Genomic DNA, 16,939 nt, shown 5'->3' on the forward strand with positions numbered 1-16,939 from the left:
ACATTTCACCTGCTTCTAAATGTATTACTTTCCCAGACATATATTTATGATGGCTAAATGAAACTGAAGTTAACTGTGACATCTATGAAAGTGAGTTTTAGTTTTACTTTTTCATTGTTCACTTGCAAATTTTTGAGAACTTCATTTAGCAATTATGACTGCTCAAGCATTTGCCTGCTAACAATATGTACAGTCAAGCACCTTTGGCTAATCTGTTATTTCCAGACTGTTGCTTGCTCTGCCTCTTGCGTACTCGTATAAAACTAAAACAGAATGACTTTTAAAATTGAGTAGATGGAATTGATTTCATCATTGAGGGAATCTCTTTTGCCATTTGTTACGTCTTAAGGATTGTGCTCAGTGTCAGTGAATGACAATTTTGTTATTGAAAAAAAACAAGTCAGCTTCTTGACAGAAGTTCCTACTTAGACTTTCTTAAGGTGCGCTCTGTATCTTGGTTTATGTAATTTTAGGAAATCAGGAATCCATATTGGAGTCTTTTCTAGTTAGTGCTGCTCTTAGTCATAGCTGATTAGCTTGTCAATTGACTTCCTAAGTGTCTTCTGTCACCTGTAAAATATTAGCTGGAGATGTAAGAATACTTCTTCCCCTGAGAGCCTGTGGTGTACAACTACCTTGCTGCCTGCTAGGAAACAGCATACTTGCTTTCAAGGTGCTGAAATGTTACATAGCAAAAACTGCATGGACAATTCAAAGTATAGCAGTAATCACAACACAAATTCAAAAGGCAATTTTTACCTATACTCAGCAACTATAGTGCTTAAAGTTTTGTAAAACTAGAACTCCTTAGATGGAAGTGAGCATACTATCTATGCTTGTTATTCTTCAGTTCTGATTCAATTTCCACAAATCACACATAAACAGTTCATGGCATGTGAGTGAAAGATGGAATTGTCGACTTACCTATTTCGTCTTTGTGTTCCAGACAGATTTTACTATTAGCAAGAAAAGACTTAATGTGCAGAGACAGAGAGGAATTTTAGCTAATGAAATGTTATTTCTACATACATGCACTTCACTCCTTGGAGGAAAATCTCACAGAATATAAAATGAATGAGAAATAATACCAAAAAAATTAGGATAAGCTACTTTAACCACAACTCCCTCTTTCCTTTAATAGCTGTTTCTCATTCCATGTCTTGGTCTTCATCTTGTGTCTTGTTGCTTCAGTACTGCCTAGACAAATAACTGCTGAAGAATTCTTTGCACACTTCCCAAAGGGGACTGCATCTCAGAAAGCCAACTTTATCTTGATGTCTCAACTCAACAGAGCAATATCTCCTTTGAAGTGACTTGTCTGATGGATTGAGGCCTAGAAATCAGCTGGAAGGGAGCATAAGTTAACCTCTTGACATGTCATCCAAAAATGAGATGTGCTTGGATGGAAATTTTAACAACTAGCTGAATATAATTCATTAAAGTCATCGTCAAGAAGAGATAATAAGGAAGAAGTTATGTGGTTCCAGTAATAAGCTACTGAGTGCTTGAAATGTTATGATAGCTATTCATGCATTTTAATAGACACAAATGCAAAATGTGCTAGATACAGAATAAGTGTTTTTAATATAAGAAACTGCTCATCAGTGACATGAACTGGGTAGATGTTTTTAATACTATTAGCTCTTCAAAAAAAGCACACTGAAAAATGAATTACTGTTCTCATAACATTAATGGAGAATAATATTGTAGCTAAGTGCTTGCTAGACTTCTTCATCAAGATTGAACTTAAGAAATGATGACTTGCTGCAGAGAAGTGAAGCGATGATAAAATAGCCCACCTTTTTGAAACAGTCATGTAGCTAAAACTAATACATACTTACACAATAAAGGAAGGGCCATCAAAATGCCACAGATAGCTCAGAAACCAGGTTCTGTGAACTTGTATTTATGCAAATAGGCAGAGAACTCTACTTCTGCATTAGAGCACTACATGCATTGTTCACTACTGTCTATAATCAGATCCCACCGATCTTAAAGCTTAAGGAGTAAGGTAAGTGCTTACCAGGGATTTATTCCCAACTTCCAGCACTACAAATGTATAAATGTATCAGAATAATTTTGATTTAATTAAAATTAGTTTGGTACCCCTATTTTTTCCTCCTTTTCTTTCTTTCTTTGATTGAAGAAGAGGTAGTCAAGCTTTCCCTAAGCAGCTTGGTTCTCCTAATCACACCAAACTGAAAATAGGATCTGATCTGATTCACTGAAGTTGATTGCTCTTTTTTGATAATGTAGAAGTATTCTATTCATAATATCTGCTAATATGAGAGGGACAGAGAGAAACTTGGCAATTCATCTCAACATATGTTAGACCTATTGCAGTGCTCACTGGCTGTGTTAGTGAGAACCAGACATCCCGTTCAAATTTCACTCTCTCTGATTCTGTATTTCCCCTCTCCCTTATCTCTTACCTATGTATATCCATTTCATTCAAAAAACCTCAAACACTCATTATACTAATTCTTTACAAGTATATATTAGGAATGATGGCTGTGAGAGCTTGTGATATGTTGATCAGAAAAGCAGTATCTACCTGCAGAGCGATGGCAATTTGTTTGATTTTCCTTGAAAAGTTCTGGAGATAAGCACAACAGCATTGACTCAATAAGGCATCGTATTCAGAAAAAGTCCTACGCATGTTCTTCATATACTTAAATGTTTTCTAAACTAAACTGTTAATGATTTTAGTATTTTTTTAGATAGATTTATTTCAGAAAAACTCTAAGTTTCTATCACCTGAGAAAAACTCTTCAAACTGTAATCCTATAACAGAAAGATAGCAGTATTTCTCCATAGAATTTTCATTTATAAGCACCTCTAAATGTTTTCCACAGAAGTGTTGTGAGCATCACAACAGCATTATATTTTAGAAACAAATGAGGAATAATGTGAAAAGCAAATAAAGGTATTTATAAATGAAGTCTGACAGTATTTCGAATCTGAGTATACATTTAGAAGTACTATCAACTAAGCAGTGCTGAGCTACTGTTATTTTTTCTTAATAATGAATGCTAACAATGATTTTCTTTTTAAAGAGCTAGAGATGAAAATTTCTTACCAGAAAACTCTTGGTATTAAGTAAAAAAAAAAAAAAAAAAAAAAAAAAAAAAAAAAAAAAAAAAAATTATTCACAACTTTCTATATAGAAATAGCCAAATTAATTAATTATTTATTCTAACTGACTGTTTTTATCAGTTAACTAAGAATGAATTTTTTTAGAATTTATTGAAATGTTGGTTTGTGTCATCTGCTGCCTTCTGTGTGGTAATACTCTAATTTTCATAGAATCTGATTACAAAAATAAGAATCAATGACTGTATATAACCCAGCTGATGGTAGATTTATATATAATTTTCACTAGCAATTTCCTGTTTGCTCTGAATGCAGGGTATAAACTAGTGATAAAATGATTAGGAAAAGAAGCTGCAAAATAAGAGAGGAAATGGTGCATAAGACAAAAGGTGCTATACTGAGATTTACACATGCATTCTGTATTATCTTGCATACTGCCTTTGACGATGACAAGCAAGTGATGTTTAAAGAAGAAGGGAACAATATTAAGGGACTTTTCCTTAACTATCTGCTGCCAGCTTCTAGCAGCTAGCAATTTACAGATTTTTCTGAGCTAAGGCTGTATCTAGATCATCAACTTTAATATCAATGACAAACTTTTCTTCCATTAAAAAAAAAAAATCTGTTTGGAAACATGAGGGTGGTCTTGCCAGGTGAGACCAGAAGTCTAGCCAGCGCAGCACTGTGCTTTCAACAGCAGCTAAGAAAAGGAGGGTCACTGTATAGTAATTACGACTCTAATACAGTCACAGCTTCCAGTGACAAACATATAAGGGACTACTAGAGCTACAGAAACTGCCTTATCACATAAAGTCCTTGATATATTTCAATTTCATACTACTTATTAACTTCTTGATGGGTGTATAATCATCTTCATAAAAATATACTCATATTCTCTCAGGTATCTTTTTTTCCTAGCTTGTCTACCTCCTCCATGTAGGAAAGCCAATCCAAACTTGAAATCCTCCCTGTTGCAGTGCACGGTATTTTTCCTATTCATCATGAGGAACAGGAACTGAAAACACATGCAGCATTCAAGATGTGGCTAAACAAAGACTGCACAACAGCATAATGCTGTTTTCTGTTCCGGTCTTACTTCCTTTCCCAACAACTACTAACACCCTTTGGGATTTCTGGTCACTTCTGAGCACTGAACTGTATTACAAGAGCTATTTACAACGACTGCACAATTTCTTCAGCTCAGTGCTAACAGACTCCATTCCTGTGCTTGCATAATTAAGGCTACTTATTCTAGTATGAATTACTTTGTACATATTGATATTTAATTTGACTTACCATCTTACTATCCAGTCATTCAGCATTTTGAAACACTTCAAAAACCCTTACATGCAGCATTTCATTTGTTTTTCCTAAATAATCTCAATGCATCTGCAAATACTATCATCTCAGTGTTCCTCCTCTTCTCTCAATCATTTGTGAATATGTCAGTAGACATTCCTGTGGGACCAGTTGGGAGCTGAGCCTACTGTGAAATGACTGCCATTGCAGCCCAGTTAGCTAATATGAATGATGTTACATTAACTTTTATATATTCTTCTCCAGAAGAAAATAGTATTCAATTGCTTTGCTACTACTGATTAAAACATCACTCCTCAATATCCCCACCAGACTAGACTGTAACACCCACTTTCCGTCATGAAAAAAATTGTGAGGATAATTTAAATCCCTAGTCCTGAAATGTGATTAAGTCATCTTGCTTCTCAAAAGCTAAACGAGAAAAACATAAAAGTAAAATAAGAGAAATTTAGGACCTGCTATGCACTAAAAACTTACTTTCTCTGCTTCTTCCCATTAAAATAGAAAGGTGTAGTCTCCTATTTCTGAAAAGTCCTCTTATGAAAGATTTGATGGGACCAGTATGAGCTAGACACGCACAGCTCCCTTGCATATAAATCAGGATTTATCAATCCAAGACAATCTATTCTTATAGATCTAGCACATCCTGGAGGCTGCTTTGTCCCTATTGGTAAAACGAGAGGTTACATGCTTGCAGCGATCTTTGCTTTCCTATCCTCCAAGAGTTCTGTTGTCATATTTAGTATTTCGGAGGATCTCCTGCTCCCCATTCCCCTCTAGGAGCTCAGGCTGAAGGTTCAGAGGGAACTTCAGTCAGCTCCAGACCATGCCCTTGGGCCCTGCTGGTGACACCTTGGCAGCATACCAACGCTCAGATCCAGCTGATAATTAACCACACCATGGCACTGACTCATACAGCCCCACATGCACACTAAAATGAAAACTAGCTATACCTGCCCTACTACATCTGACCTTGTAACATGGAACTACACACTGAAATATCACAACTGGAAAGTCTACTGCTTTTCAGCAGTCTTAAAGTAGTTTCTGAAAACATCCACGTGATAGTGCTAAAAAAAGCAAGTCTTTATCTGAACGTATACCTAATGATTTTTTCACCACCAATTAGGGTAACTATCCTTATTGTATGAATTTCAAATTCACTTAAACAACCATATGTTTAATCTTTTACTGTTACTTTTTTTACTGTGTTTGGCTATTGCAGAGCACACCACTGTGCCTTGAGAAAGCCACAGATATACTATTATTATGTATTTGATTACTGAATCCCCTGTAAAATCAGTTATACCTTTAAAGTACCATAAGTAGAATGCGAGACTTAAAAATAAGATGGATGAAAAGAGTGAAAAGAAAGGAAAGAAGCATACACACAAAAAAGAAAAACATCTGTTTTCAAGAGAATTTGAAATTATATTTTATTGACAACCTGCCAGAAGACTAATGGCAATTTTCCCCTCTGCTAGCTAAAAAAAAGCAAACACAGATGAGGTTTTATAAGCAGCAAGTAAAATGCAGCCATGGAAATAAACTTTAGTGCTGTCCTTCATGTAGGCTGGAAGCACTGATAGAGTGAAGCCTTCAACCCCCAGCAGCCGACCTTGAAAGCTTTGTCAGTAGGGAGAAAGTAAATATGATAGACACTTAAATGGTCAGCCAGCAATTCTAAAGCACTTATTTTCACTTCAATGAAAGTTTGAGTTCTGATTGGTATGTTAATACGATAATTCTCACCCCAGCTAAGCAGGTTCAGGCCTGAGTTAAAGGGGAACTTAAGGGTGCCTCACCACTGGCATTGTCAAATTATACATGTGCAAGACTCTTCTCAAGATTTCTTTATAATTAGCTAGGTGATTCAAATTTTCCCATGTCCTTTACTAGTTCAAGTTTCTTTTTTTTTTTTTTTTTTTTTTTTTCTCTTAACAACTATAACTGGATAAGGAAGGGGTAAAAATGTCTGCCTTTTAGATAGCTTGAGTATTTCCCTGCATGATTTCTGTGTTTGCCAAAGCATACATTTTACCTGAGAAATCAGTATGTCACGAAACTTTTTTTTTTTTTTAAATCATCCATTATGGGGGAGAGCTCACGCACAGAAGTCCAATATACCTTCACTGTTATGTTCCTCTCTCAAGCCAAACTACATCCATGTGAAATTTCACAAAAAGCCGCAACACAAAACAGATTGCAAACCTTTGTTATCTCATGTGGATGGTCAAAAAAGCACAGCATCCCCTCAGCTGGCATCTCCTAATGTCTATCCTCTTCTTGATACTTAATGGCTTTTCCTCAAGCTTGAAACTCCCCAAAAACTAAGCCCTCAGATATTTCCTAGGCTCAACGTACAGCTTGTTTTATGAGCCAAATTCAGGAGAGAAGGAAAATAGTTGCAATGCATATCACTGAAGATGTAGACACTTACCCAGAAACCCTTGCAACATATCCCTTCGGATGTCTGAAACATCTCTTCCGTAACTGACGCAGATTAAGCATTTCACATCTCCAGAAGTGATGTTTCTGCCTTTCTGTCAATAAGAGGTATTTTTGCAGGATGTTCTTGCTTAGATGTAGGCCAGATGAATTCACTTTGGGACAGCAGAAGTCTGCATTGCTGAAAAAAGCAATCCACTCTCCCTACCAGAGGTTGTTTTCCCACTGTCTCCACACCATTCCTGCCTCCTCCCTCTCCTGTTTTATTCTACAGCAGGTGTCCATGTGTGTCACATGATAAAACTGCTCAGGAAACTGCAGCAACTTAAAATTAACAATTTTGTTAATGGGTCACTTCTTTAGTCCAATTCACCACATGGACGCTTGAACATTTGTGCTGGCAGCAAAGCAATAGGCAATGCAAGGGCAGGACCAGCAGACAGGAAGAGATTTAGAACACCACAATTTTAAAGTAAATGAAAAAGTTTTTACAAGACAGATGCAATTCTGCAGCACAAACCCCCAAAGAATGCCACTGAAAAACGGTCAGCAGTGCCTCTGCCGGTTCCCTTTGTGTTCTCAGCTAAGTCACTCCTGCCATTCAAGGAGAAGAGATGATTTTCTTAGAAATATTTTGGTGAGTTAATACCTATCAGAATGTGTTGGGTTTGTGTGGCAAGGTTTTAGTAACGGAGGGGCTACAGGGGTGGCTTCTGTGAGAAGCTGCTAGAAGCTTCCCCTGTGTCTGACAGAGCCAATGCCAGCCAGCTCCAAAACAGACCCGCCGCGGGCCAAGGCCAAGCCAATCAGCGCCTCTGGGATAACATATTTAAGAAAAAGAAAAACAGTTAGAGAGAGAGCTTTTTGCAGCTGGAGAGAGGAGTGAGATGATGTAAGAAACTCTGCAGACACCAAGGTCAGTGCAGAAGGAGGGGGAGGAGGTGCTCCAGGTGCCAGAGCAGAGATCCCCCTGCAGCCCATGGTGAAGACCATGGTGAAGCAGGCTGTCCCCCTGCAGCCCATGGAGGGAGGATGAGGGGGTGTAGCGATTCCACCTGCAGCCCATGGAGGACCCCACGCTGGAGCAGGTGGATGCCCCCAAAGGAGGCTGTGACCCCATGGGAAGCCCATGCTGGAGCAAGCTCCTGGCAGGACCTGTGGACCCATGGAGAGAGGAGCCCACGCCAGAGCAGGTTTGCTGACAGGACTTGTGACCCCGTGGGGGACCGCACGCTGGAGCAGTTTGCTCCTGAAGGTCTGCACCCTGTGGGAGAGACCCATGCTGGAGCAGTTCGTGAAGGACAGTAGCCCGTGGGAGAGACTCACATTGGAGAAGTTTGTGAAGGACTGTCTCCCGTGAGAGGGACTCCATGTTGGAGCAGGGGAACGATGAGAGGAGTCCTCCCCCTGAGGATGAAGAAGCAGCAGAAACACCGTGTGATGAACTGACCGTAACCCCTATTCCCCGTCCCCCTGTGCCTCTGAGGGGGGAGCGGAGGTTGAAGCCGGGAGTGAAGTTGAGCCCAGGAAGATGGGAGGGGTGGGGGGAGGTGTTTTAAGATTTGATTTTATTTCTCATTCCTCTACTCTGTTTTGCTTAGTAATAAATGAGATTAATTCCCTCTCCAAGTTCAGTCTGTTTTGCTCGTGACAATAATTAGTGAGTGATCTCTCCCTGTCCTCATCTCGACCCATAAGCTTTTCGTTGTACTTTTTCTCCCCTGTCTAGTGAAGGAGGGGAGTGATAGAGTGGCTCTGGTGGGCACCTGGCCCCCAGCGAGGGTCAACCCACCACACAGCATCTGGGAAATGCCTGCTGCGTATTTGTGACTTTTCATAAAAAAAGCCAAGTCACAGACCCTGCCCTAGGTGCTCCCAAGGAGCAGAAGCAGGTTACAAGTGAGGGGAAACGGCTACTACTTTTCTCCAGAGCAGGTGGGCAAGTAGTCTGCACAAAGAGGTGAATATCTTTGCCATCACACCTCCAGTAAGCCAATTCCTATCATGGGCTTACATGGCATAAGCTGTGCGGCATCATTTCTTTTCACCCTATCTTTAACAGAGAATGACGAATCAGAGGGATCTCTCCTACCTGACTTCTGTGGCTGTACAGAATAAATTATGGGCTGTCCGTTAACTACTTTGGTCCCCTCGATTATGTTTATACAGGCTATTTTTCTTTCAAACCTGAACTTTTTTTCCTAGCCTGTTTTCAGCCTAACTTCACAAGATACAGGATGGCATTAGTGCAGCTTCAGGACTACGTACTACAGACTCCAGTGAGAGGCTCTGAGTAAAGAAGCAGTTTTCCTCTTTTGTGTGTCTTTCAGCCTCTTCCCTTTGATTAGATCCAATGACCCCATGTTCTAAATTTGCAAAGTACAGCCAAATCTTTAAAAGAATTATTTATAATTATTTCAAACTTTACACCCCAAACAGAGGGGAGTCCCTAACTGAACTTGCAGTGAAAGTACCCTGCTGATTTGCTATACGTCCTCCATGGCAAAGCTCTTTTCAATATGTCAGCCATACTGAATGAGAAAAAAGATCAAAACCGCCTCACAGAATTCATAAGCACTGTGTAAGAAAACTGGCCAAATATAAAATCTTACATTTTGGGAGGAGGTACAATATTGTATCATCTTAATTATTTTCGACTGCCAACAACAACAACAAAGGAGCAAATAACATATTCTAATAAATATTTTCACCAGACAGTGAGAAGTTAATACATGGAAATGTATTAATGATTTGCTTATCATAGTGGATTTTGCAATATCCATAAAAGCACAGTTGAAGACTCTGGACTTTGCAACAAAATGCATTTTTACAAGCAGCAGCTTTCAAAAGGATGTACAGTCTTCATTTAAGCCTTCCTGCTGCTTAAAATCTATGTGCAAACTGAAAATATACTGTAATTGAACACTATTGTTGGTTCTTCAATACATATAATTGTCCTGTTATTTACCGATAATCTGACATAGCTTCTTGGCATGCTCTGGATTTGTAGGATATCTTAACAAGAAAATGCTTCAGTAACAGATGTTACATATACCAAAAAGAATAATTTAATCATCTGTAATGTGCACATCTGCAGAATAGCAGTTTTAAAAGGATGGATATACAAAACAAGGAAAAGAGATTAAGGATTATAGGGGAAAATAGAGAAATGAAACCAAGTGAGAAAATAAAATAAGAGAAAAAATAAAGGATATAAAGAATGGATGAAGAACTAGGTAGACACAGAAGGAGGGGTGCATGCAAATACAACAACTGGAAGAACAAACAGAAAAGCCTCAAAGCCCAGGAAATTGTTTCTAATTTGGTAAGGTGGAAACCCAGCTACCAAAGCTGGTTGATACATTCCCTGGGGAACAGTGTGCATGTACGTACTGCCACAGTACTCTCTGCTCCCTGCTTCCTGACATTCTGCTATTCTTATTAATTTCTTATGACAGTCCTACATTTGAGTATAAGTGAATTCAGTGGGATTACTCTATGAATTATTGCCTACAGAAGCAAAACTGTACCAGACAACTGACCTAAATCACTCCCGCAGCAATGTGTGCCACTAGTTAAGCAGTCTTTCACAGCAGCATTCAAAAAAAGTATTATCCTGTATCTTTTCATATTGAACAAAAGTATCAGATTCAGAAATGAGAGCCAGCTATTTACCAGTTAACATTATTTTCTGTATAATGTATCAATTAATGAAAATCCTATAGTTTTACTCTTGTAAAACTTGTCTGTAGACAATTTATTTTCAGAAATGATAGCAATGCAAAAAAACCCCACAAAGAATGAAATAACATGTAAGACTACACATGCCTGTGAAAAAGTATATTGCACATAAACCCCAGCAGCCTCTAGAGTTAAAGGTATCTGGAATTTTATAGATGCTAGTGTTTTAGAAGCATTAAAACTGGAAAGAGAGGGAATTCAAATTAATTCAAGACAGTAGCCTTAGGAAGACACACTGCAGCAGTGAAAAACATGGAAATATAGCACACCTGTATGTGTTCACAAGTCACTCAAAAATGGTTATCAATCTGCCATATAAATTCTAGGTATGAAGTTCTGTCTCTAAGAAATACCAGGGAAAAATCCCATTCAACTCAATGGGATTCACTGGTGTTTATAATTTATGCTTTACAATCTGCAATTAAAAGGTAACAATTACATCCCTCTCTGAAAGGGAGAAGAGTATTTTTTTAATTTCATTTTAATTTTTAGCATCTTTCCTTAGGCAATTTTTAAGAATTAGCTCATCAATTTTGTATATAATGTCTAAAAGCTGTACAGCAATCAACTTACAGTTCTTTTTTACAGAACAACTAGTGCCAAGAAATGCTGCACATTCATGTTATTTGAACCAAGATTAGTCACCTCAGTCTTATTTTTAAATGAATTCCTCAGTCTATGAAAACTAATACTGAAATCATAGTAGCCATTTCTGTTCATACCATAAGTTTTCCCCTTTCTCCTGATGTCAGCCTCAACATTGACCTGGATGTACCTGCAGTTTAAAAGGACCATTTATTTCACTGCCTGACAATTTTGTTTAGTAAACTTGCAGGTCTGAAGAATACAATGAAGTGATTTAAGGATGTACAAACCCAACATTTCAGCAATGGTATTTTCTGATTGACATGAGACAGAATTTCTAGTGGTGTAAGGTTTTATAAAGATACCAATCTTCTAACCTAGCGCAAAATAAAAATAGTTTGACTTTAGTATTCCACTCAGTTCCATAAAAATGGCATGAAGTGAACAGCCTCCAAAATATTGTTAAAGAGGCACAAGCTCAGTAGCAACCCGGCATCTGATTAGCATTTTGAAATTTTAAAAAAATCTGTATTTCAAACAAGGAAGACCACAAAATGCCATCTCTTCTGCAACACAGGACATTAGCTAAAGGTGAAGGTGTGACAAAGTGTATAACCAAATTCTCAGCTCTGGCCAGCCAACAGTCAGTCATTTGATCTGCAGTGAGCAGAAGACAGGTTTCAGGCTGCACTCAAGGGAAAACGGGAGGAGGAAGTGCAATATTTTATTCACTAGGTTTGTAATTCACTATAAGAAATAGGTGCTTACATTCATATTTTCCTTTTCTTCCCTTAAGCAAAACACCAATTTTTGTTTATGTTTGGGTTTACATTTTTTAAAGCTGTCTTTCCAAATTCACTCTAGATAGCTTCATCCTGACTTAAACTCTGTTGCTAGTCTAGCTATAATAAATAGTTTTTCAGTCCCAACAAAGAAATTATATTAAGATGACTAACTTCCAAAAGCAACAGAAATGGGAAAACGTGAAAAAAATTCTCAAACATGAAAACCAGATTTTCTTCTATCAACATAAAGTCAGGATTGATATACATCCAGCTCTCAGCAGACCCAAAAGGATAGGCACTGAACTAGTACAGTGTTTAGCAAATTAAGACTCAAGTTCTGGATGCTGTCGCTTTGAAATGAATTGTGTGTGTTTCACTAAAATCCATTATATTGTCTAATATGCAAGCATCTTCTAAAGACTGCTTAGAACAATAATTCTTCATAATCTAAAAGTGAAAACACAGAAATTGCTCATGAAATGTTATCTGGTTGATGAAAAACTATAGTGAGTGCTGATAAGAAAGCATTGTAGTACTTACCGTACCGAAAGCTCACAAAAATCTGTTCAGTACACAAGCACCAAAGGGAGATGAAACTGATCATGAAAGTTCATTTCTAATAACAAAAAGGCTATAAACAAACTGTAAAGAAAAATAACTTGAGTATTTGATACCAAGGATATTTTGTACAGAGGTTATGCTGCTTCTGTACAAGACCAAGAAGAACTTGTAACTGTTAATTCAATTCAGTACATATATTTCTCCTAGTTCAAGTCTCTAATTGGAGGCTTATTACTTACTCTGTATTTGCAGGTTCTCTTTTGATCCCAAACTTACTTAAAAATGGAACCTAGAAATCATTTTAATTTATTTTTATGCCACCTCATTTTGTCCAAAATAGATTAAAACCCCAAAACGTCTATTGTATTGTGGCTTTATTACTTTTTTCCCCCCATGTTAGTAATTCGCTTTGCAGAGGGATTTTCTAATTTTATTAAGGAAGTTAAGAAAAAAGCAATATTGCTTTTCCTAAAGAAGAAGGAATTTACCAGCAGCATACTCATTACATTTCTGCTCAAAAAGCTGCTTGTATTATACTTGGAAATTTTTTTCTAATTGGGACTTCATCATGATCAAAAAACCAGTGTCCTGTGACAGCCCAACAAAACGTTTCTGAGATTTTTCATGATCTTATACATTTTGGCAATGGACAATGGACATTTTTGGCAAGTGGAAATATTTGTTTCTGTAACTGAACAATTTTTTTTTTTTTTTTTTTTTTTTAAATATGAGGAAGCTATCTTTATGCCTTGGTACCTGCAAGTATTTTCTTTACTGTATTGAAAAGTCTGTCTGGATTTAGGTATGGTTTAGATTTAAAACTTACCCCAAGAAAACTGCTTTTTAATACAAATGCTGTATTTTTGTCTTATAAAGTTATGCATTGCAAAATCTATTAGCAGATGACACGTTATAAATAACTGCAGTTCCCTGTTTTTCTTTGTGGTCTATAGAACTATTATGGGATGTTATGTTAATGTTTTTTGGGAAACTACTAACAACTACCAACTCTACCTGCGCAGTTTGTTGTTTAGCTTTGTTTCTATTTGCATAAATCCAGTCCTCTGGCCTGCAAAACCTGTTCGGGAGGGAAAGAAAAAGCAACCCAAAACTCAAATCTACCATACTTACTATCAATAATTTTGTTGACACCATTCAGGAATTCCATAGACTCAAAATAAAATCACAGTCCTTTTTCTCCTTTCAGAATATAGCCTCTTAATCCAAATAATATCAGAGAAGTTAAAATTTAGTCCATTCATCTGGCAAATGTTTCCCTCTGTTTCATAAACATGCATATCACAGAGAAAAATTGTTCAATTTAAGGTTTCTTACATGATTAGAGTGTAAAAAATCATCATAGAAACATGGTTATTTTCAGACTTAATAATGTCCTTATTGTAATGTATTACATTTTCATAAAACAAAGATTTAGCAAAACCAATTGTGTTATAAGCAGCCAGTAAATACAGTTAATTGTCTAGGAGGATTATAAAATAGAAATTCATGTACTATGGACAATTATGTTCAACACTCTCACCACAAGTTGAGGTAAAATGTCAGAAAACTAGAAGGGAGACGCAGGGGAAAAATAGTGTGACAGCTTATCAGAAATGCAGGTTCAAAAATTCTATGGCTACTGTAAATAAAATAGCCCGTCTATCTAGTACTACAGGTACCATTTCCTCTAGGTTTGTTTAGAACCTGTAGAATACTTCCTTTTTAATGTTCTAGTTAAAAGTTATGTCCTATGGAGGACAAAAAAATACACACTAGAGTATATGATGACTTTTTACACAACGATAATTAATCATCACATTTCATTAATAAAATTATCAAGAGCTTGCAAGCTGTCCGCAATCTTTTCATCTAGTTTGCATATTTTAGTAATGGTGGAATAACATTTAAAAAGTTTGAATAGGCACTTACTGGAATTACAGTTAATCCTGATACAGTCTAGATGGGGAAGAATAGATGAAAAATGAAAATTTATCCTTCAAGGTAGAGCTGCAGACATCCAATAAAATCACAGTCCACCCTTCCGGGGACAGACACATGCAAATATGGCCACTCCATATCATCAGTCTTTACATACTGTTATAAACCCAGATATACTGCGATAAATCTTTATAAATAGAAAACGACAAATAGGGTAAAAATGGCCAATTTCAAACAAAGCTACATGGTGACAAATCTAGTGAATAATCAGGATTAAATGTCAAAGATGCTTAACTGAGGCAGGCTGCAACTTTCTCCCCATCTGTGAAAGAACAGGTAATTTTCTCTCAGTGCAATTAGAAAGTGCTCCGTCACAATGGGTCCTAGAGCAAGCCAGGCCACAATCAGACATCTTGGACAACTTGTGTATAGTATACCTCAAAGGCTGATCTTCAAAAGCTAAGCAGTAAAATACAAAGCTCATTCCCCAGGCCTATAGATAGGGTTTTGTATGTTTATATTTTCTTAATGTATAGACTTAAGAATGAACAGTGACTACATGTAAAGCTACATTAATATACAAAAAAATAATCATCTATTTATAAATACTGATAATTAGAGAATCCTGTCTATTTTCAGATTATTTCCTTGCCTGACTTAGAAAAGCAAAAGGGAGAAGAGGCGTTGGAGGAAGAAATAATATTGCTAAGGCATGGATTTATTTACTTTCTTGAGCTACAGAAGTAGGCAAAACACTGACAGAGGGTGGTGGTTTGTATATAAAGAGAATGACCCGATCTGTAGCAGGGTCCTCTGCTGAGCTATCTGCATTTATTACTGTAAAAATAAATAAATTAAAAAAAAAATAAAAATCTATGCCACGCTAACTTGGTTTGTACAGCTACTCCTGGTCTATACCTTTGAGGAACATATATACCATCAAACCTAGATTTTGTTTCCATATAGCTGAGTTGTCATGTGTCGTCAACCGCATCAGAAAAGTGGTTTGCAAACAGCAAGGACCGGCACCGGCGCATCCCCTTTCACAGAAAGCGCTGCCGCGGGAGGGAGGGAGGGGAGGTGCCGCCCCGCCCCGCCCCGCGCCGCTCCGCGCCGCCCGCAGCCTGCAGCAGCCCCGGCTCGACGCTAGAGGGGACTGTACGAGAAGAGGAAAGGAGGAGAGCCCTCGCCTCGCCTGCTCCCTGCCGAAATCTGACCACCAGGACAGTATTTCGGGGAGCAAGGCTTTTATGAAGTGGAGGGTTCGGGGATTATTTTCTTGCCCCCCCCCCCCCATGTGTTCTGGAAATCATTTTATGTGCGATTACAACAATAACATACTTAATTCCCTTTAAAATTAGCATTCCGCTGAACGGGAATGACTGCACTGAATGTGCATTTCATTTCCCTAGGTACACTCCTTTCAGATCCTGACTTTGATTTATTCATAAGCATGGCAGAAGCGCTTTATTTACTTTTTTTAAACCAGAGAAAACCATAACCTAATATTTTGTCCATCATATTTCAAACCAGGAAACCAATTTTATTTTATTTTTTTCTGTAAAAGGGCTTGTGCCTCCTGCGTTCACACGGCTGTTTGCTGAGGGCCGCAGTCTTTGGGCATTGAAGGGTTGTGTTATAGTTCGATACTACAAAAATAGCACTACAGAATTGTTTAAAAAAGAGGAAATGGATTTACTATAGATTTGACACCTAAAAAAAGGAGACCAAGAAATCCATCAGTGGGAATATCTAATTGCAACATATTCAGTGTTAAAACTAGTAATTCTTTGATACATTTGCATGTCATACATTAATTGGCGGAGGTAAAACTGAGCTGGCCTACATACACGTTGGTACTGCTCGCACATTTAAATTGTGGAATTGCTACTGTGAAGTAGTAGTGGAGGGAGAAAAAACTTCCACAATGAAGAATAATAATTCAGCCCAAAAATACCACTGATGAACTAGTCTTCTTTTTTTAGAATACACAATAGTACAAAAATATCGTGATGGAGTATGTTAAGACTATATAAAGAATACAAAAATGCAAAAGAAAACAAAATAAAGAATAATAATGGGCATGTATTTGTGTGTGTATGTACATATGCAAATGTTGCATTGACACGTGTTTATATATCATTTCAGTTTACTTTTAATGCTAAAACAGGCTGTTTCATAAATGTTTGCAAGCAAAAAGAAAAATGTAAAGAAAAATGTTAATTTCTTGGAGGAAGAGTTTGTTACCTAGGTTGACCGTTAGTTTAACTCGTCCTGCATCCAATTCTAAACGAAGGGTATCTGCAGATTCCCTAGAAGTTGTTGCCATTAAAATGCCATAAGCTCGCTGAGACCTGAACCGTAAAGAAACATCTTCAGCCTCTGTATGCATCACAACAGGGAGTTGTATTTTCATAAACATACTGCCATCATAGCTTAAAATTGTTGCCTCTGAAAACATAAAGGAGAAA

The 16,939-nt window shown here is 37.5% G+C and overlaps 1 protein-coding gene across 1 annotated transcript in view; it reads right to left on the reverse strand.

Moving 5' to 3' along the window:
• Positions 1-16,939, reverse strand: part of NRXN1 (neurexin 1) — a 733,713-nt gene that overhangs the window by 396,028 nt on the left and 320,746 nt on the right. The window contains 2 exon segments of the mRNA XM_075749468.1: positions 14,460-14,486; positions 16,716-16,919. Coding sequence (XP_075605583.1) covers positions 14,460-14,486; positions 16,716-16,919 — 231 coding nt within the window.

This window comes from Balearica regulorum, chromosome 3, assembly GCF_011004875.1.
Source record: "Balearica regulorum gibbericeps isolate bBalReg1 chromosome 3, bBalReg1.pri, whole genome shotgun sequence".
NCBI classification, from domain to species: domain Eukaryota; kingdom Metazoa; phylum Chordata; class Aves; order Gruiformes; family Gruidae; genus Balearica; species Balearica regulorum.